A 21,659-nucleotide genomic window follows, 5' to 3' on the forward strand; every position below is an offset into this window, starting at 1 on the left:
ATCAAAAACAAGTATGAAATCTGATAAATCGTTATCCTTTCATCCCTTCCCAACTGATCAGAAACTGAAAAGGGATGGTGAAAATGTCGGAGGACATGGGCCATATTTCAAGGTACAACATATCTGATGAGCCATAAGCTACCACTGGATAACAGCTAATGTTAGCATTAAAAAACTCCTAGCTAATTTTACCTTTTGATAGTACCACATAATACAATAGGAAAGACATTAATTAATTTTGAAATATCAAGAAGAATTAATTTACCTTTCCTATCTTATTGTGTAACACTATTGAATGATAATGTTAGCTAGGAAGTGGTTGAATGCTAACATTAGCTCGTATCTAAAGTTAGTTAATGGGTTATAAAATATGTTATCTTAGCTTTAAATATGTCCTCATATCCCTCTGTCAATTGGGAGGGGGTGTAAGAATAATGATTTGTCAGATTTCATACTTTTATAGGACTTACAACCTGGAATACAGCAGTACAACATTATCTTTTTGACAACAGCATTCAAGCTTATGGAAGGGGATTGGAGAAGGAAAATGGCCATCATGTGAATACGGTGGATTCGGGTACAGTTCATCCTAAAGGTGCTGGATGAGGCTGCAGGCTAGTTAAGCTGGGAAATGCATTTCTTTATGTATCTTTCCCATGAAGGGCCTTCCCCAAATAGCTGCCACAAAGTTATAAGCACACCGTTGTATAAAATATAATTGTATACAGCAGCATTAAGATTTTTGCTTAATTGGAAGAAGCCCAAACCACAAAAATCCACAAAAGAACAAAAGTACACCAGTTCAAGTACTTATGGTCCTACAATGAGGTTCACATCTGAGCAAAATGAACAAGTTAAATGCTTTTTCTACATCTAAAGTATCTTACACCCATCAGAGTCACTAAATTCTTCATTTCACTATAACAAATTATTTAGCAACAAGGCTGCTAGACATAGTGTAGCTCCTGTTATGCACCCCAAGGGACATAGTTAGATCTGTAGGCCAAGATAACATAAAACATAAAACATTAAATGAGTTAAGTATGGCATGTTTTTGGTCACAGCAGCCATTTTGACATGACCTTAATTAGTGTCATTGCTGTGTTTACCCTGGTATTTCATGTCAAAATGGCTGCTGTAAAAATGACTTTTGTAGAGGATGTGGCACACAATCATATCTTTGCCAAAATCTACTAAAACATGCATTAAACATTTACAGAAGTCTTTCAAAATTCATAAAACAAGGAATAAGAGCTGGAAGGAGAAAAATATGCAGGCCATATCTTTATTTGACATTGTGCGCTTCTTCTATGATGAATAATTTTATAAAATACAGATTTTTACAGTCTGCTGCCAAAACCCGAACAACAAATTGATATTTCATAGTTTAAAAAAAACAGCACACGTGGAGACCTCACTACACAACAGCTGTATTGATATTATACATTTATTGTTAGGAATTTTAGCGCCATCGTGCGGTGAGTATGGGCAAAACTGGCAAACCCCTACGTGGTCGTGTATAGAAGGGAACCCTAGATTTTCAAAAGTCTCGCGACATTGTGCGCGTTGTTAGTTCATTATACAAAATGAGTATGTTTTTATGTAATATGATTAAGTGTCTCCTCTGTGGTTAGGATCCATGTGGAGTTATGGCCAGAAAGCAGTTAATTACAGTCAAGGAAAGATCATTATTTGGGTTGAAATAATCACTCTCGCGAGAACTTGGGGTTTTATAAACATCACTTACCAGGTGTTGGTGGCGATGACGCGACGACGGTGCAAACCAATAGCGAAGCACGTTGGTGAAATACGTCAATACGTACGAAATACAAGGGGAAGTGCCTCAAGTCCAATATGTCTGCTAGCGTTAACGTTCCCTGAAAAAAACAAGACTCGTGGAGAATGGCAGAAGGCGGAGTGGACGAGCTCTCGCAGCTTGAGTATTTGTCTCTGGTGTCCAAAGTCTGTACAGAACTTGACAACCATCTGGGAATAAGTGACAAAGATTTAGGTGAGTGTTTTTGCCCGCTCTAAACGAAAAAAGCCTGGCTAACTTGCTTGCTAATGCTAACTAAGCTAGCTGTTGTTAGCTTAGCCACAGAGCTCTCTGGACTGACTCACACTTTAAACTGCCATGTTTTTCAATCAGTTAGAGTACTTTATGCACTGTGGCAATCTAAAGTATAACTTTAACTAGATTTGTGTCTTCAAGTCAGTTAAAATGTATTTTTTTCACTGCAGTGAATAGTTTTGGTCGGGTTCAGTTAGTGCGAGTTCACTAACTTCACTGTTACTGTCGTTTTCACCGGTAATTTGTTGTTTGTTTGTTTTTTTGCTTCACAGCTGAATTTGTCATCAACCTTGCTGAAAAACAGCCGACATTTGATGGATTCAAAGCTCTTTTGATGCAAAATGGAGCCGAATTCACTGTAAGTTCGTCGTAAATGCTGGAGTAACGTTGATAAAGTGATGGAAGAAAAGAAAATGCACAATTTTCCTATGGTTTGTGGTTCTGATTAGATCCATCTATTTTGTTTTGGTTGTAGTTGCTGAGTTTTGGAGATATCAGCTGTAGAGATGTCTGCCTTCTTTCAGATATGATGAAACTAAATGTAGGGCATGGTATTGGTACTTAATACCTTAAAATATTGACTGATATAAATCAGTGCCAAGAAATATCAAAACTTCTTCAGGCAGTTGACACCACAAGCTATGCCATCTATGTCTTATTTTTGATTGCTAGAAGAGACATCTGCAACCCACATCACCAAAACTTGAAAGCTAACACTCAAACAAACAAGATGAATAAATAGCACTGCAGACCAGAGGAAAAATGTGTTTTTGATTTCCAACTGTACTGTCAAACAGTAGCTTGATAATTGTGCTTAGCAGCTAATCAGTTTTGTGTGTTTCATTGTGTTCACTGCAGGATTCTCTCATCAGTAATTTGCTCAGGCTCATTCAGACTATGCGACCTCCATCCAAAGCGTCTACGAGTAAAGGTAAGTTAATGCAGCTGTTACTGTTGAGCTGCCAAAACATTAATTTGCTTTAATTAAAGAGACATGAACTGTAAATGCACTGAACTTTGTGCTGCTGTTCAATTTTCAGCCTCTGAGGCATTGGTCAAGCCGAAGACAGAAAAGGAGAGGTTGAAGGAGCTGTTTCCTGCACTGTGTAGACCAAATGATCCAGCACCAAAAGTATGTGGCTTCAACACTTTGTTTATTTTTGATATCTGTTTTACTTTTAATGCCAACATTACCATGAATGCAAAACAATGTAATTTGACACGATTGTTTTTGTTAGGCTTTTCTTATTAACACTTAAAGCACACAGCTAAACTTAAAAATAAATATATAAAACGTGTCCCTTTGCAGCGTGCTTGTGGTGCAGTATATTAATTTTTGAGCTGCTGTGAATTTGCACATCACATTTCTACACATACTGCACAACCATAGTTTTCTCAAAGAAGAAACTGATCTTGTCTCTCTTCTTCTTAATGAAACTGTTGGCATGTCCTGATGAGGATGATGGTTTGTTTAAATGGGATAAGAGAACCGATATACTAGTTAAGCACAAACAACTTTAGGCCCTGATCGACAGTGGCACTCCTGCCTTTTTGTTGAAGCCTACAATTTAAAACAAGATGAGTTTGTTGGGCAGCTGTTTGCTGTTGCAGCCACCAAATCATGTGTCCTTAGCCTAACCAGGATTTAGCTGTTAATTAAATGCACAGATCTACCCCCTTTTATGTTTCTTAGATAGCTAACAAGTTAGTAGCTGCTTACCTTACCAAGTGAATAAACACCTGCATAAACAATTACAGGTGGATTCCACTTGCTCAGGCTTTGATTGAGGGTGAGAAGCTGTTCCCAAAGAATACTTTGGACATAGAGAAATGGAAATTGTCTGGATACATGGGGCCCTCAGAAAGAGGATAAATCAGCTGGACTTGTTGTGGGGGTGGTTCAGTCTGTGCATGGATGGCGGTCATCCAGTTGGACAGTGCAAATGAAGTTGGGCACCTTTCTGCTCTGAGTTAAAGTTTTTTCAGCTTGACTCGTTCAGGGTGCTCCTGCAAAATTGCAAGATGCATAGAGTGGCAAACTGCAAGGCGCTAAGCAAGGCAAAGACAGCAAACAAAACCCTTCACTCTCATTGAAAATGGCCACAAAAAGCCGACGCAGGCTGCTAGAAAGCTCTCTGTTTGAGTTGTGCAGTGTGTCTGGTCTTGATGGACTCGCATTGAACCTCACAAAAATCTGCAAATTAAAAATAGGAGTCATGTAGATGTGATGAGAGTTCATCTCTGAAATGTCAGTGTTTACAAAACATTTCACTCTTAAATTTAATATTGAAATCAGCTTTTGTGAATGATATTAACAATTAATTTGAAAACTAAACAAAAATGTTTACGAGTTAAGGTTGAGTGATACTTAAGATTTTTTTTGTTTGACTTTCTCAGAGGCTATTAGATGAAGATGATGAGAAAGTGGCAGCTGATGCCATGAAAGACCTGGAGATGTTGATGCCCAGTGCCAGTGGGATGGATTCTAAAAGCAGCAAGAGCAGGTCAGATATTGGTTGCAGTTTTATTTACCTTCTTTAAAAAGAAATTTTGCATGCAAGTGATTTTTGTGTAATGTAGGAAACAACAAGAAAATTTGCACTTCTACTATGAATTCAGTTACATTAGTATGAATTCAGTTTTTTTTATTGTATGTAACTGTGGCTTGTGCTGTTTACTTTTATGTAATTTTTTCACTTATTCTTGCAGGTCAGAAAAGAGCAGACGCCACAGCCGAAGTCGTAGCAGAAGCAAAGAAAGAGACCGTCACAGAGATCGCGACAGAGATAGAGATAGAGATCGGGACAGGAAGAGACGGCATCGTTCCCGCTCCAGGTCCAGGTCTCGCTCCAGAGACCGTGAGCGGCACAGAGATAGAGACAGAGACAGAGACAGAGATCGCGGCAAAAGAAGAGACAAATCCTCACGCTGGAATGACCGCTCACCAAGCCCCAGAAAAGACCAAGACAGAGACTCTGACCGCTGGAAGGACAAACATGTGGACCGTCCTCCACCAGAGGAGCCCTCTGTTGGTGACATTTACAACGGCAAAGTCACCAGTATCATGCAGTTTGGATGCTTCGTTCAGCTGGAGGGACTAAGGTCAGTAAAAAGTCACCAAAGCACTGTTAACAAAGCATTGATGTAAATTCAGGATGACAGCAAAATCTACTGATTAATAATGAAACGCTCTCATTTTGTCCCAATCAAAACATCAGTTCTTTATACTGGCTCAGGTTACATGTTATCTTATGATGAATGGTGTGTACGTGAAGAATAAGGTACAATTTTCAGTTATTTTGCTGCTAAAGTCAAACATGTTGTCGTTCTCTGTTTGTAGGAAACGTTGGGAAGGTTTGGTCCACATTTCCGAGCTGCGTAGAGAGGGCCGTGTGGCCAACGTGGCCGATGTCGTCAGCAAAGGTCAAAGAGTCAAAGTCAAGGTGCTCTCATTCACCGGCTCCAAGACCAGCCTCAGTATGAAGGTAAGACAACAACTTATTGAACAGATTTCTGTGAAGTTCTTCTGTGAATTAAATAGATTAATTGAATCTGTGTGTGCAGAATTCAGAAGGAAGAATTTTTTTATGTGTGTGCTGCAGGTTTGAAAAAAAAAAGTTTCATTTCATTTTAAACCACAGCCTCTGCAGATTAAATCCTTACCCGATAAGTTCAGATCCACTCAAGTAAGGCACGATATGAGATGAATAAATCCCCCTGTATTCTCCACCCAGGCGTCTGTCCAGTCGCCACATTGGAGCGTTGAAGGTCTGCTAGTAAACAAATGAGAGATTCAGACCTCGGCACAAAATCAACAGCAACTCGCTTAATTCTGAACTGATTTCGATAAAATTTGGTTCGTTTAAAACCATGTTAGTGGTTATGTCTTGGAATTAAATTCAGTTCCTGGTGATAATCCAATCAGGTTTATGCCAAAACATGAACCTTCTGTAAAGCTTCAGCTTCCACTGGGATGTGCAGGCTCCGCTCTATGAACAAGCAACATCAAGTGCAAATTATTCAGAATTTCATTTTTCTGAGTTTCTCCTAAAATGCAGATTTGTATATCTAGTATATTGCTGTAAAGGCCCCTGGTTGCTTGTAATATTCTGAGGAAACCGGAAAATATTCTAAATAAATAACAAAATGTTCTAAATAAATTATTCAATTTGAAAAGTTTGGACTTGTTGTACCTTTTATTGTTTCCTCATGAAGTTTATACAGTTAGGTGAACCGAGGGTGGTTACAAAACCAATACACTATTCTATGCATCTCGAAGAAAACTGAGACTGTACTGTTTAAAATGGGGCTGAACTATTAATCAAAAGTAAGTCAAAATTACAATATGGTCTACTGCAACTTTCAAATCATAGCATGTAAAATGTTTGTTTCTAGACTCAGGTAACATCTTTGTTTAGTACAGATCCCTGAAAAAATAACAAACCACCAAAAATGATCCTTTCCTTTAATATTGCAAGTCAGATACTAATTGCAATATCAGTCAAAATAATTACAATTCAATATTTCTTCAAAATCGTTTTGCCCTCGTACAAAATCACATTATTCTAAACTGAGCTAATCTCCACTGGTTGCTCCTGACAGTTGTGGTACCATTGCAGTAGGTGCTTCATCATCTGTTGCCTGGCAGAGATCTTCACTCTGCTGGCTGTGCTCTTCTAGTTTAATGTGATATTCACTTTAATGTGATATTCACTTCATATCAGAGTAAGTAATGGTTTGAGCCAGGGAGTCATTATCAACTAAATTAGTGATTAAGCCCCTCTGAATTTCCCATGAGAGAGATTTAGAAAGAATGTATGTAAAAATATTCCTTTTTATCACCATGGGATCTTCTGTCAGGGTAGACTGAATAGGCTGAACAGTCAGCATGTAAATGGCCTAATTTTTTTCCCCTTTTCTTTCCCAGGATGTGGACCAGGAGACAGGAGAAGACTTGAACCCCAACAGGAGGAGAAACGTCGGCCCAGATGTGGGTGAGGATATCTCCATGAGGAATCCCGACCAGCCGAGCAACCCGAACCTGGGCCACGCCCCTGAGCTGGAGCAGGACGACACGCTGGAGCGCAAGAGGCTCACCAAGATTTCTGACCCAGAGAAGTGGGAGATCAAACAGGTGGGAGAACACAGAACGGAGAACGGAGAATCTTTGAAGACTTACTTTATTACCTGCCAATACTCATCCTCTTTGTCCTCTAGATGATCGCTGCCAACGTCTTATCTAAAGAAGAGTTCCCTGATTTTGACGATGAGACGGGGATCCTTCCTAAAGTTGATGATGAAGAGGGTAAGAGAATCAGTTTTTCACCCATAACAAAACACTAAAACATTTTAATAATTCTGAGTGTAATGCTGTTTGTTGCCATGATAGCGGAGTGCATCTATGCATCGCTTTATCAGTCCTCAACTTTCATCCAGATCAGGGTTGCAAATTTTGTGCATATTTGGCTCGCATGACTGTAAACTCCTAGTCTTGCGTTACATTCTTATGAAATATGACTCGGAGTTGACTGCCTGCTCATTTATCTTGTTCGCTGTTTTTCAGATGAGGATTTGGAAATCGAGCTGGTTGAAGAAGAACCTCCGTTCCTGAGGGGACACACCAAACAAAGCATGGACATGAGTCCTGTCAAGATTGTTAAGGTACAGTATATGTCTGAACATGCTATCATATGTCTTGCTAAATACACAGAGGAAACACTACACGAGTTGAAATAGACTTGTAACAATTCAGTGTCAAATTTAGTCTAATTTGGCAGAGTTAACTAGAGGATGTTTAAATATTTAGATTATTGTTGTTATGAGAGAACAGTTGATTGTTCTTGTCTGGGAAAATAATTTATCTAACTGACTTAAAAGCTGTTCAGCACACATGGATTTAGTGAAAGTAAATACACACGTCTACAGCTTAATAAATGGTACAGTAAAGTTGTCTGGTCCTGTGTTTCCCTCTGCCTGTAGAATCCAGATGGCTCCCTCTCTCAGGCGGCCATGATGCAGAGCGCTCTGGCTAAGGAGAGACGAGAGCTGAAGCAGGCGGCGCGAGAGGCAGAGATGGACTCCATCCCCATGGGGCTGAATAAACACTGGGTCGACCCGCTGCCAGACGGTTAGAAATCACTTAATGTGCACCTCTAATGAATTTCCAAGTCACAGATGTTGATGCTGAAGTATGCTTCATCAAATTAGAGTACAGCCACAAAAACATCTGCCAGCTTGAAATTAGCATATTGATCATGTTAACCTCTGTCTTCAGATTGTATATAAATATTTATCTGGCGGTTTTTGTCTTTGCTTTTGGCATTTCAGCTTTGATTGTCAGAATACATTTGGAGCTCAGTCTGTGTTTGTGTTGCTTTTTTTTAAAAACCACAGCCCAGTCTAAGTCAGACACGAGTCTTGCTCCTCGATGGCAGACGGCACCCCTCAGGCTTGCCAGTACTGGCGATGGTTATCTGGCTTCCTGTAGCCTCATATCTGGCCGGATGGTATAGTCTTGCCTTGGTTCAGTGTGCTTATAGTTCAGTATTGATAGAAAACTCTGCAGCTATCAGCTGCATAACAGGCTGCAGTATGCCTTAATCCTTGTGAGCAATTGTGAAAAGTTCATCCACTTAAAGTGATTGTTTTTGCCTTTGACAGGCTCAGACTGTTATTCTGTCTGTCTGCCGACATTATGGACCTTTTTTGTTAAAGTTTAAAATGCGTTTTGTTTAACCAGAAGCAGATGATATATCACTCTTGTCATGGCTACCAGACTCAGTTGACAGAAACAGTAATTTTATTATCGTAAAACACATTTTATTCGAACTCAGAAACAACAGTCTTAGTTCTGCTTTCCAGTTCTCCAGTAATCACCATCTCTGGTTGCGTGGTGGAAATAAACCCTTGGCTCACAGAGTTAAATGTGAAAATACTCTGCTCGGGTCTACATGCAGTTTCTCCCCACTGCTTCTCTGATTTCCAGCCTTCCTCTCTCTCCTCTCCTGATATCTGTCACGGTGAATTAAGTGTTTGTTTCAACCGAACTAGAGTTGGTGATTGTTGGAGCAGTGAAAAGACGAGCCAAGACATTTTATTTTCTTCCCCTTGGAGATCAAACAATGTGTGTTTTACGATGATAAAATGACTGGTTCTGGTTCTGGACAGGTTGTGTGAATTATGCAAATTAGGAGAATGAATCACATTTTCTTCTATAGTGTCTTTTTTATGATGAGTGAAGAATACCAATATTACATTAAATGACTGTTCAAAACCTAGAAATGTTATTTTCATTGTCGATTGATTATTTTCTTGATTAATTGATTAGTTGTTCGGTGTCAGAAAATGGTGAAAAATGTCAGATAAGTGTTTCCCAAAGCCCAAGATGACGTCCTTAAATGTCTTGTTTTGTCCACAACCCAAAGATATTCGGTTTACTGTCAGAGAGGAGTAAAGAAACCAGAGAATGTTCACATTTACGAAGCTGAAATCAGAGATTTTTTACTTTTTTTCTTTAAAAAATTACTGAAGCTTGGAAAAAGCATCATGATGGTTTATTCATTTAGTGTTACTTGTAATTTATGTAGCTACCCTGGTTTCTGGACTGTTTTTCTAAGTAATTGTGTTTTGTAAGCCTGTCTGGGCTGGGCACGTTGCCTGTGCATGACAAAATAATTAAAATCAAATCAATCATATTTCTGACAGACTCATTTGCCTCCGAGGATTACATTTCAGCTGACGGTTGCAGCGCTCTCTCTCAACACTGGACCGTTTTCAAAAAGTGTTGTCCTCATTAGTCACTTTGACGCAGAAACATAGAAAAATATGGTCCAGGTAGAAAAGCACCGAACAGCCTTTTACAGTGTTGATTATACACAGTTTATTTCTTCATCATCAAGCACACTTGTATCCTCTTTTCCAGCTGATGGCAGGCAGATTGCAGCCAACATGAGAGGCATTGGCATGATGCCCAATGACATCCCAGAGTGGAAGAAGCACGCTTTTGGAGGCAACAAGGCCTCTTATGGAAAGAAGACCCAGCTCTCCATCCTGGAGCAGAGGGAGAGCCTGCCAATCTACAAACTGAAGGAGCAGCTCATTCAGGTTCGTCACAGTTTAAAAAACCAAAAAACAAAACCCAAAGGGAGATTTATTTGGATGCTTCACTCGGGAGTTTATAATTGATTCTGATTAGGCTCTATAGAAAATGTGATTATCCTTTAACAAGCAGATGTTGATGCTGAAGTAGATTTATGCTTTGAGATGCATTGAATGGAAACATCTGCTGAATTTAAATTACCGGATTTCTTCATTTTGTTTCAATTTGCTTCTCTGTTGCACTGATGAAGTATGACATCAAGCAACCCCTGCAGAAATGTGGCAAAATGAAACCAGTAGGGATGCACTGGCCTGTACCAGAGTTTTTTTTTTATTGTTTATTTTGTTTTTGCTGTTTTTTACACCCCATTTTTGTGCCAGGGAAACAAAGACATTGTCATTCTAAAAATGCACAGCACCTATTGTTTAAAACAAATAGAAAAGCACAAGTTTTATCATAATACTGTTTTTTTTTTTTGGAAAGGATGAAATGCTTGTATCACAAAGTCTGCCATTGTATGATTATGACTTGATTCAATTCAGGGGCCTTCAAACCATTAAAGATGATATAAACCCATTTAAGGAGATGCCACCAATTTCTTTTCTGCTATTGGCCATAAAAGTACAAAAAACAACCCATAACTCCACTAACACACATAAAACACAGCTTAACAACAAGAACATTTAACAAAACTACATTCACCTTAATAACTGCCAAGGTTCATGTCTTATTGACCTCTGATTTAAGTTACTTCAGAACAGAAAAACATGGTCAAATTTCAGTCAGGATGTTTTTTTTTTCAGCCTAACGTTGATGAAACAGAGCAGCTGATATTGTCGTACTGGAGATTACCTGAGTATTTGATTTAGTAACCATGTTGTTTGCATATATTTCCACACCGCTGGCTGCTTTATCTTCTTGGTGCTAAAACTGTTTATATGTTAAACACCGATAAATCAATGCATGCCTAGAAAAAAATACAGTATCAAGGCCACAGTGTAGGAGGCTGCATGATACCCATGTTGGCTTTACTGCTGTTCAAACAAAGCTAAAATGCAAAAAATAGCAAATAGCCGCTGTTCAAGTGCCAGTTTTTTAACAATAATTCTCTGTTAATCCGTCACAGGCTGTTCATGACAACCAGATCCTGATCGTGATCGGAGAGACGGGCTCCGGTAAGACGACACAGATCACTCAGTACCTGGCGGAGGCAGGTTACACCACGAGGGGGAAGATCGGCTGTACGCAGCCCCGTCGTGTGGCTGCCATGTCAGTGGCCAAGAGAGTCTCTGAGGAGTATGGTTGCTGTCTGGGACAAGAGGTGACTGATTCATCCGTCACTCTAATCACATGACATGGTTTATTTATAGTAACAATTTAAATATGAGGTTAAAGGCTTCCAGAGTATGAAAATCTTTGGTTTAGGTACTTTGTAAGTTCTTGAAAATTGCCTGATTTTCACATTTCATGCTTGTAATTGCTTCTACAGAGGACTAATAGAAATATGTTTTGTCCCAGGTGGGTTACACCATCCGTTTTGAGGACTGCACCAGCCCTGAGACGGTGATCAAGTACATGACAGACGGTATGCTGTTGAGAGAGTGTCTGATCGACTCCGAATTGGGCCAGTACGCCATCATCATGTTAGACGAGGCTCACGAGAGGACGATCCACACCGATGTTCTCTTTGGTTTGCTCAAGAAGGTAAGAAACACGGGCAGAGGGGAATGTACTCAAACATTCAGGGGGGAAAAACAGTTGGATTACCTGTGACAAATATGGAAAAGAGACACTGAATGTTTTTTTCATTTGTCTCTCAGACTGTACAGAAACGCACCGACATGAAGCTGATTGTAACATCTGCCACTCTGGACGCTGTGAAGTTCTCTCAGTATTTCTATGAAGCGCCCATCTTCACCATCCCAGGAAGAACGTATCCAGTGGAGGTTCTCTACACCAAAGAACCTGAGACGGACTACCTGGATGCCAGTCTCATCACAGTCATGCAGATCCATCTCACAGAACCTCCAGGTATGAATTTAAAACCTTGAATACACACAGACGTTCTTTACACACGTAGACCCCGACAACAGTCTCAAAATCTGTCTCTTCCCACCTCGTCTCTGTCCAGGAGACATCCTGGTGTTTCTGACTGGACAGGAGGAGATCGACACAGCCTGTGAGATCCTGTATGAGAGGATGAAGTCTCTGGGGCCTGATGTTCCTGAGCTGATTATCCTGCCGGTTTATTCTGCGCTGCCCAGTGAGATGCAGACCAGGATCTTTGACCCTGCACCGCCAGGCAGCAGAAAGGTGACTACATTTCACAGAAGTCTTTGAAACATATGGTAATATATGTATTTTAAGTTACCATACTTTACTTTAAATGCCAGATCTATTTTTGATACATGGTTGTCTTTCTGCATAACGTATGTAAATGACCATTTCAGGCATGAAATGTACTGCAAAATATTCTGTTGGTCGCCTTTTGTATGGAGTTATTTTTAAGTTTGTTACTTCATATGGCCCTAGAAGAGCTGCTTTACTTTCCTACGTTGCCATTTTCCTAAAAGTATGTGGTAAAATCTATCAACATCAGTTACTTTTCGAAATCCAAAATAAACCTCTGTTCACGTCAGCATAAATTAGATCCATGAACGGCTTTTATTCAAGAAGAAAATGCATCACTTAAAGCTTCCTTCCTCCAAAGTGAAGAATACCAGGAGCAAATGCCAGGAGTTGAATTTTCATTAAAACAAAGTCGTGTGTTAGCTGCATGCCAAATTAATCAGAACGCTCAAGGCCAAATTGCCTCCTGGCCAGTTGCTGACAAGCAAAAGAGTGTGGCGCAGTGCTCACTCCATATAAAACGCACTGCGCTGCATTACATCACTGCCAGACCGAGAGCAAAACAGCATCTCTGATCTGTTTTTAGCTCAGCTGAAACACAGAATCTGTCAACATGTTAGTGTGTCTTTCACTGTCAGAGCAGAGCAGATGAAGTGACATACAAACAGATCTGTGTGTCGACTAGTGCACAAAATTAGGTAAACAGCCTAACATGAATAAAATATTTTGTTTCTTTCGGACGGGGTGGGCAATGGTAGGTTAAGCACTGAAGAGAAGGCCCAGTTTGAGACACCAGACAAGTTAATTTTATGTTTGAGATTTGTGTAAATGTAGAATAATTTGTATTTATGTTTTTTCATTTAGGTGGTGATTGCCACAAACATCGCAGAAACCTCTCTGACCATCGATGGAATCTATTACGTCGTGGATCCTGGCTTTGTCAAGCAGAAAGTGTACAACTCTAAAACTGGCATTGACCAGCTGGTGGTGACCCCCATCTCACAGGTGCAATATTTTCATGATATATGTATGATTCCAGGGGAAAAATACCAGACATTTCCTGTGCATTTACTTGCAGTAATTGGTTAGCACACTGAATTGTTTAAAAATCTGTCTGTTTTCAGGCCCAGGCAAAGCAGAGGGCAGGTCGAGCCGGCAGAACAGGTCCAGGGAAATGTTACAGACTCTACACTGAGAGAGCCTACAGAGACGAGATGCTGACGACCAACGTGCCCGAGATCCAGAGAACCAACTTGGCCAGCACAGTGCTGTCTCTGAAGGTAAACAGTCACTCTGCAACCAACATCTTATCACACAGAATGAGATCTTTTGATATTTAGGATGAGCATCAAGTAGAAACGTGGCTTAGATATTAAAAGGTCTGGAGCAGGTATGTTTCAATGTGAAATAATCAGGTATATTATCATTATTCTATATGCAAGATCAATAATTCCCTCAGTGCTTTGGTGTAAATTCAACTGCTGAGTCTTATATTGTATATTATGTTCCTATTTTTTATTTCCTCTTATTTTTATATTTTTTATTGATGCTTCTTTTATTTTTTGCTGTCCTTTTTGCTACTGTAACACTGTAAATTTCCCCACTGTGGGATTAATAAAGGAATATCTTACCTTAAAACCTGCAGCACAGAGGCTCATAAAACAACACATGCAAAGCAAATAAATGAGGGATGTTAATGTTAATAGAAACATGGACTAAAGACAGCTTTATGCTGCATTGTTGGACACTAAAATGTGCAAAGCAGAAGCACAAACAAAACACAGTATATAAAATGTTTAAATTGGTTTGACTCAGCAAATCAACAATAATAGACATGCATGCTTTGAGAAGTAATTAGTTAATTAATGAAAATTCATATCTCTTATGTGCAGGTCTGCAGTGCAGAAGCAGTCGAGTATAATAAAAGAAAACTAAAGAGCAAAAGTTGCAGCTGAACTTTCTCAGCCTTGAAGTCACAGAAGTTATGATATAAAGATAATGCACTGATGTCATCCTTCTTCTTATATTCATGTTTCCTCCGCCAGGCGATGGGCATCAATGACCTCCTGTCGTTTGACTTCATGGACGCTCCTCCGATGGAGACTCTGATCACAGCCATGGAGCAGCTCTACACGCTGGGAGCTCTGGATGATGAAGGCTTACTGACACGGCTGGGAAGAAGGGTGAGGAATGCTTTTACTCTGAGGTTTCCCTCAGATGAAACATCTACATCAAATCACTTTCATACACTTTGTAGTTTGAATAAAATAAATTTCCCTCGTCGTCTTTTTTTTTATTTTTTTTTATCATTGCTCCAGTTATTCCTTTTTTTTTATCGTTTCTTCTCCCTGCATCTGTCTTCTAGATGGCTGAGTTCCCCCTGGAGCCCATGTTGTGTAAGATGCTGATCATGTCCGTCCATCTGGGCTGCAGTGAAGAGATGCTCACCATCGTCTCCATGCTGTCTGTGCAGAATGTCTTCTACAGGCCAAAAGTATGCACACCACCAAACTTTATTATTTAATATAATGAAAAGTCTGCATAATCATGGGGAATGTGTTTCTTTCTATTATTAATTTCTACCTTGTGATTTTGCACTCAGGCAGACACAGAACAAGTTGAAAACTCATGTTCAAGACGGCTTTGAATTTCCCCGTCTTTGCTTTTTAAAAACTTCCTGTGGCAGTTTGTCCACTCGTCGTTTGATCTTAATATTTCCAACTGTAAGAAGCTTCTTTTCTCTGCTGCTTTTTGTTTATTCTTTTTTCATCTTGTGTTACAGGATAAACAAGCCTTGGCTGACCAGAAGAAGGCTAAGTTTCATCAGCCCGAGGGCGACCACCTGACCCTGCTGGCTGTCTACAACTCCTGGAAGAACAACAAGTTCTCCAACCCCTGGTGTTACGAGAACTTCATCCAGGCTCGCTCCCTGCGCAGAGCCCAGGACATCCGCAAACAGATGCTGGGAATCATGGACAGGTATAATTGTCTCAAGATGATGAGGCAGAACCACAACACATGTTAGCAGCTAAACGTTAAAATCAAAAATACATACTTGTCCTCTTAGATGTAGAAAATTACATTTTTAAGTGTGTTTCAGTCCTTTATTCCTTTTATTAGGATAGAACACTGTTTATCCATCTAGATTGTTTTGGTGCGAGTTGCAGGGTTTGGAGGAATCAACCTTTTCTTGAATATAATGGCAGTCATTGGCACTTTCAGGATGGTTACAGGTCCTTTTAAAAAGTCTTAATTCATATTTACTCAAACAAGTAGTATATAGTTTTAAAGTCTGTTGGGAAGGGTATTACATACTTAATTTATGTAATGCTGCATGGTCAGAAATTCACTCCATCCCTGCACCTTTTAATCTTTGGCAAATTCAACAAAAGACGAGCTGTTAAAAGTGGAGCAACGATGAGCCTAAACTTTGTTTTTAAAGGGACCTACTTTTTAAAATTGGCAAACCATTGTGACCCAGTTTACAAGAGGCCCTATGAATAAATCTTGAGAACAGTTAATTTGTGCATAAATGAACGTTCCTGACTGTTTTTTTTTATTGCCATTTCCACATCACCTTATATTACCTTGACTCACATGTTAAATACTGAATTTTTAGTGCTCATATCTGAGTTCCATAAATGAATAAATAAATAAATTTAGGCTGATTGAAGAGCCCTGTTAGGAATACAACATAGGACATTTCAGCATATTTCATAAATGAGACAAAATAAGTACATTTAGTTTTTTTTTTTCCTCTCATCAGTAAAACATTTTAAAACTTAAATTTGCAGACTGTCTTCCATAGCCTTTTATTTATTTGGCAAGCCAAATAAAATCTCCTGTGACTCACCTGTGAGTCCTGAGCCAGTCTCTGTGGATGACTGAAGGTTGACCAGATTAATTATGGCAACAGACTGTCGTGAACAATTAACAATTAACAATTGTTCTCAACCAGTTTTTGTCTTTTTATTTCTTACTTAAAACTTTAAATTGACGATATGTATTTACTCAGAAGAGTACACTTTATGTTTCATAGGTAACAAAATACTGTCAGAATACACAGGATGTTGCTGTGGAAATAATTTGATTGAGGAGGAAAAACATTGTTTTGTAGCAAAGTCTTATAATTTTTAATGGGATTTTCTGTAATGATTTTCAGTCCTAACACCGACACCCTGATTTGGCATCTGGCCTCATCAGCAACGTCTCTCTCCAGAAATCATGACCCTGTTCCTCCAGATAATCCACAGACCTTTTCAGCTGTGTTTTTCATGTAGGAACTGTTTTCTTTCTCGTTCTGGTTTCTCATTAACCTCGGACATGTCCTCTTCTCCTCAGACATAAACTCGATGTGGTATCTTGCGGCAAAGCCACAGTTCGGGTCCAGAAAGCCATCTGCAGCGGTTTCTTCAGGAATGCGGCCAAAAAGGATCCTCAGGAGGGCTACCGGACCCTCATAGACCAGCAAGTCGTATACATCCACCCGTCCAGTGCTCTGTTCAACCGCCAGCCTGAGTGGTACGACAGCAACTCAGTTCAACCTTTTAGCAGCCAAACAAAAAATAAATGTCATCATATACTTCTTAAAGGGATAGTCCGGATTATTTGATGTGGGGTTGCATGAGGTCAGCACACACCTAGTTTGGCACTTAAAAAAACTATATCAGTACAAGTGTACACTATATTTATATTTTCACTGCTTTACCTTGCTGTCAGACAGCCTTTTTTGTCAGGAAGCTGCTGTTAAATAAGCCAAATATCGCCCTCTCCAAACCAACCAAACTCAATAGGCAAAATCAGTAATTTTACCTTGGAGAACACAGGAGTTGCTGGTCTGCTGCTGCCTCATTCTGTTAGTTTTGTTTCTGTAATTGTGTGACTTTAGTGTTTTAAAAGGTCTGTTAGGTTTCACCAGCTTCACTCAATAACACTAACAGTCTGACAGATTGAAGCAGCAGTAGACCAGCAACACCTACATCATGAGGTAAAATTAGTGATTTTACCAACGCAGTCTGGTTGAACAAGAGAGAGCGATATTTGGCTTATAGAATAGCATTTTACCGTTGGAAAAGGCTGTCTGATAGCAAGAATAAATGGTGAAAACATTCTAAATATAGCGCACACTTGAACTGATACTGATTTAGACATTTATTATTATCTTTTAGGCAATTAAAATATGTTTAGCTGCCATCTACTGTAGCTAATAACTGACTGAGTAAATATACCTCATACAATGACACTAAACATAACTGGAACTGTCCTTTAAATTTTCAAATGTACAAACAGTCTTGTGATGAGTTGTCTTTCTTCTCCTCAGGGTTGTTTACCACGAGTTGGTGCTGACCACCAAGGAGTACATGCGGGAGGTGACCACCATCGACCCCCGCTGGCTGGTGGAGTTCTCGCCCGCCTTCTTCAAAGTGTCTGACCCCACACGCCTCAGCAAGCAGAAGAAACAGCAGCGCCTCGAGCCGCTGTACAACCGCTACGAGGAACCCAACGCCTGGAGAATCTCTCGTGCCTTCAGACGGCGTTGACCGGCGTGACGCCACAAATGCAAAACAAAACTGTTTTGGCAGCGATGATGAAGTCAGACACGTTGTCCTGTGCCAGACATGTGAACTTCAAGCTGTGTGTTCACTCCTTTTTAAATTTGTACATACCGTACGTTTTCTCCCAGCAGTTCCTGAACTAACCTGGGAATTTTATTGTCTTTATTTTACAAAACCCAGAGTCGTTTACTTTTCACAGCACTGATACAGGAACAAAAAAAAAGATTCACATCTGCCCTTTGAGGCAGCAGTTTTAAAGATCATCTTCTGTGAGGAGATTCTGCAGAATAGTGAACTATTTATCTTGACTGTAACAGCTAAATAAGGACCTGATAGACTCTTAAAGGGACCTTTATGTTTCACTTTGGTGTCAGACTGTCAGGATGGAACGAGCATTTATGTTTGATAGATTTTGTACTATACCTGTGTATGTGTATCTAAAACTGTTGCTTTGCTACACTTGACAGTGGAACGATGAAATGTGTCCTTATTAAATCTTAAATTTTCTTAAGCCTCGGATTTTGTATTTTGTTGTAAACTTTTAGTAGATGGAAACTTAAGGTAGAGACAGAGATATTTTATTGTTCTATGAAGGCAGAACCACAATAAAAGTAAAACAGAACTAAGATGTTTGAATGGGACATTTTTACAAAAGACAATTCAGAACATTAAACCAGAAGTAAAAGGGAGGAATGTTGATATGTTGAATTGTTGTATTCACTATTGATATAGTAAAGTATTTAAGGTCCAGTACAAGCCACATCAGTCAAAAATACCATATTCTATTTGCTGTTGTTTGAGTAACAAAGAAACTGTTCATGTCTTGTGTCAAAAAAAAGTAGAGGAAGAACAGGACTTTGCTCGCCAGGCAAGTTCCAAACCTGGTGAAATCAAATCCAAAACTGCAACATCATGTATTCAAGTCCAACTTTGAGTTTTACTTTATTTAAATCTACACTGTAAGCAAAAAGAAGAACAAAATACAAAAACTTCAAAATGTTAGAGTAAGTTTTTGGAGTATTATCAGTTGATATGCATGTAAAGTATCATATTTAAAAACACTGAAATTGTTCATACCCAAACTTTTTTTTATACCTTTAGGTTGTATAATTTACACAGTGGAGGAATATAACTAAGCACATTTGCTCAAATACTGTTAAGTACAAATTCTAGTCAGTTGTACTTGAGTATTTTTACTTTATACATCTTTCTAAAATGTGGTTCTTGCTCCACTACATTTGTCTGACAGCTATAGTTACAAATTACTTTTCAGATTACAGTTTTTAAAATAAAAACGGAAATTTTCAGTGTTATAGAAACAAGTAGATGACAAAATAGAAAGAAGCATAAAAAAAAGGTAAAATAACTCAGATTATAAAGTTTTAAAAAGGTTTCTACCAGATAATAAAAAACAGATTAATTACTTTTCTTCTTTTAGATAAACTTGAATCTTTGAGTTTTAGAAACACCCCAAAATTGTGTTTCAGAAACTAAGTAAACCCATCGAAGTGAAAGAGAATAATGGTTAATATTTTGATATTTCAAGCACCCCCCCCCCCCAAAAAAAAGACAAATCAGTTTCACAGTTCAAACTTCAAATATTCAAGTTTATGTAAATAATCTCAACTAGGTCGGCATTTTTTTTTTAAATAAATATTTTCAATTTATTTAAAAACTTGAGTTTGAGTTTGATTCAAAACTCAAACATTTATTACAGTAAGTTGTCTTGAAATTTTGAGTTGTCACAAGTTTTCTGAGGTTTGTTTTCCTGAAGAAAACAATGAAATGGCCTCTTAATTCTGTCTAAATGCATATATTTCTCATTTGTAAAGTGTTTACCTCGTTTATATGCATGCGTTTAGACAGGGAAAAATGTGTTCATCTGTTAATAAAATACATGTATTATTTATTTAAGATATAATATTATTTCAGCTATTAATATTTATTTAATTGGCTTCTGGCCCCTTGTCGTTTTGCAGAAGTTTCCCCTGGCAAAGCAGGTTGAGTATTGTGTGTAGACCGTAATACTGCAGTCTACCTGTTGGCCGGCAGGGGGCAGCAGCAGTAAAACGCGCCGCTGGAACGCAAACTTAAGAAAGAGAAGAAGAAGCACTTCCTGTTCAGGTCAAAATAAACAGCAGAAATGGCTGCTTTAGACGAAATAAAACGTCTTGAATATTTATCCTTGGTATCAAAGGTGTGCACGGAGCTGGAGAATCATCTGGGGATAAGCGAGAAAGATCTGGGTAACGTTACGTCACATTACGGCAGTGTTGTTTGCACAGCTAACAAGCTAACAGCTAGCTAACACGCTGTTTAATCAGAAACAGGTGTGATGATGTTGAACTGAATGCGTGTCTAAACCAGCATGAAGAGTTAAACACTATTTGCTGTTTTGCAGCTGAGTTTGTCATCAGTCTGGCTGAGAAACATCCAACATTTGAGGAATTCAAGGCAGTTCTGTGTGAAAATGGAGCAGATTTTACAGTAAGTTTCCAGCTAAACTAACATTTTCATGTTTGTTGATTTCTCTTTAAACACATAACATGTCTTTGTGTCTTTTTTCCAGGACACACTTGTTGGGAATTTACTCAGACTTATTCACACCATGCGACCCTTACCATCTACAAGTAAAGGTACAGAAAGCTCCAATATATTTTATGCAGTAATACCTTTACAGATGTAGACCTACTGTTAGATAATCTGCTCTCTGTTATGAATGACAGCTCATCAGACAGAGGTGAAGCCAAAGACTGAGAAGGACAAGCTGAGGGAGAAATACCCTGCCTTATGTAAACCAGATGCTCCTGTGTGGACGGTGAGACACAGACAGGCATTTGTCTCATTTTCAATTAAACATTGTCTGTCCTCTGATAAATCTCTGAACTCTTTGTCAGTGGGGAAATTAGCAGTGGTATGAATAATACATTTTAGAGGTAACTGTAATTTGTTGTTTTTATATATTTATTTATTTATTATACCATCAGATTCCACCACGACACACAGATAAAGATGATGAGCAGGTTGCAGCAGCAGCCATGAAGGAGCTGGAGATGCTCATGCCCACCATCTGTGGAACCGACTCTGCAAGCGGGTAATTACAGTTTATCTCAGTTGCTAGCACACGTTTTCTGAAAACATGGCTCATTTTCTCAAAACTCTAAACACAAATAGAAAAACTCGCACACAAAACCCAAAACTCCACAAATCGCTTGATGTACTCAATGACCAGAAAACAAAAAGTCTTATTAGTAGGCCTTTTGCATTTTCAGTGTTACACACATACTGTATGTACAGTAGCCTGTTGTGAGCTGTTTTCATAGTCAAATACAAGAATAACCTGTGGAGGTATCAAAGCCATTTGCCTTTCAGTTCTGTAAAATATACATGTATAATAGTGTTAAACACCCTAATAATGATGTACATTTACACAGGAGGAGTACAGGTCCCAATTCCATGCAAACAGTGTTTTTACAGTATTCAAAAGTATCACTGAGTACTGTCTTTATATGCAGCACCCAGTCCTCCTCCTGCCCATGTTCCTCCTCCTCCTCCTCTGACTCTCACTTCTCTCACTCCGCTTCTC

At 39.0% G+C, this 21,659-nt stretch overlaps 2 protein-coding genes across 2 annotated transcripts in view; both read left to right on the forward strand.

The window, feature by feature from the left end:
* Nucleotides 1-1,828: 1,828 nt before the first annotated feature.
* On the forward strand, nucleotides 1,829-18,584 carry LOC146312377 (ATP-dependent RNA helicase DHX8). The gene is made up of 23 exons (XM_084740148.1): nucleotides 1,829-2,011; nucleotides 2,344-2,429; nucleotides 2,930-3,002; nucleotides 3,112-3,203; nucleotides 4,469-4,575; nucleotides 4,781-5,173; nucleotides 5,412-5,556; nucleotides 6,999-7,205; nucleotides 7,289-7,376; nucleotides 7,635-7,732; nucleotides 8,051-8,198; nucleotides 9,993-10,174; nucleotides 11,296-11,490; nucleotides 11,688-11,873; nucleotides 11,990-12,200; nucleotides 12,301-12,482; nucleotides 13,383-13,523; nucleotides 13,643-13,798; nucleotides 14,564-14,701; nucleotides 14,884-15,012; nucleotides 15,301-15,497; nucleotides 16,860-17,039; nucleotides 17,839-18,584. The coding sequence occupies exons 1-23, from the start codon at nucleotides 1,903-1,905 to the stop codon at nucleotides 18,056-18,058; spliced, it is 3,663 nt and encodes a 1,220-aa protein (XP_084596274.1). The 5' UTR covers nucleotides 1,829-1,902; the 3' UTR covers nucleotides 18,059-18,584.
* A 1,597-nt stretch (nucleotides 18,585-20,181) lies between these two features.
* Nucleotides 20,182-21,659, forward strand: part of LOC146312378 (ATP-dependent RNA helicase DHX8-like) — a 44,054-nt gene continuing 42,576 nt past the window's right edge. Inside the window, exons 1-5 of the mRNA XM_084740150.1 lie at nucleotides 20,182-20,319; nucleotides 20,475-20,560; nucleotides 20,643-20,709; nucleotides 20,800-20,891; nucleotides 21,061-21,167. Of these exons, the coding sequence (XP_084596276.1) occupies nucleotides 20,217-20,319; nucleotides 20,475-20,560; nucleotides 20,643-20,709; nucleotides 20,800-20,891; nucleotides 21,061-21,167 (455 nt within the window). The 5' untranslated portion in view covers nucleotides 20,182-20,216. The remainder of the gene's footprint in view (nucleotides 20,320-20,474; nucleotides 20,561-20,642; nucleotides 20,710-20,799; nucleotides 20,892-21,060; nucleotides 21,168-21,659) is intronic.

Source organism: Lutjanus erythropterus, chromosome 17, assembly GCF_056507025.1.
Source record: "Lutjanus erythropterus isolate fLutEry1 chromosome 17, fLutEry1.hap2, whole genome shotgun sequence".
Taxonomy (NCBI): domain Eukaryota; kingdom Metazoa; phylum Chordata; class Actinopteri; order Lutjaniformes; family Lutjanidae; genus Lutjanus; species Lutjanus erythropterus.

Excerpts from the sequence above, each read along its gene's own strand:
- LOC146312377 (XM_084740148.1), top strand. The coding sequence starts at position 1,903 with ATGGCAGAAGGCGGAGTGGACGAGCTCTCGCAGCTTGAGTATTTGTCT. Across the intron at positions 4,576-4,780 it reads TCTAAAAGCAGCAAGAGCAG|GTCAGAAAAGAGCAGACGCC; the intron begins GTCAGATATTGG and ends TTATTCTTGCAG. Across the intron at positions 8,199-9,992 it reads GGTCGACCCGCTGCCAGACG|CTGATGGCAGGCAGATTGCA; the intron begins GTTAGAAATCAC and ends CCTCTTTTCCAG.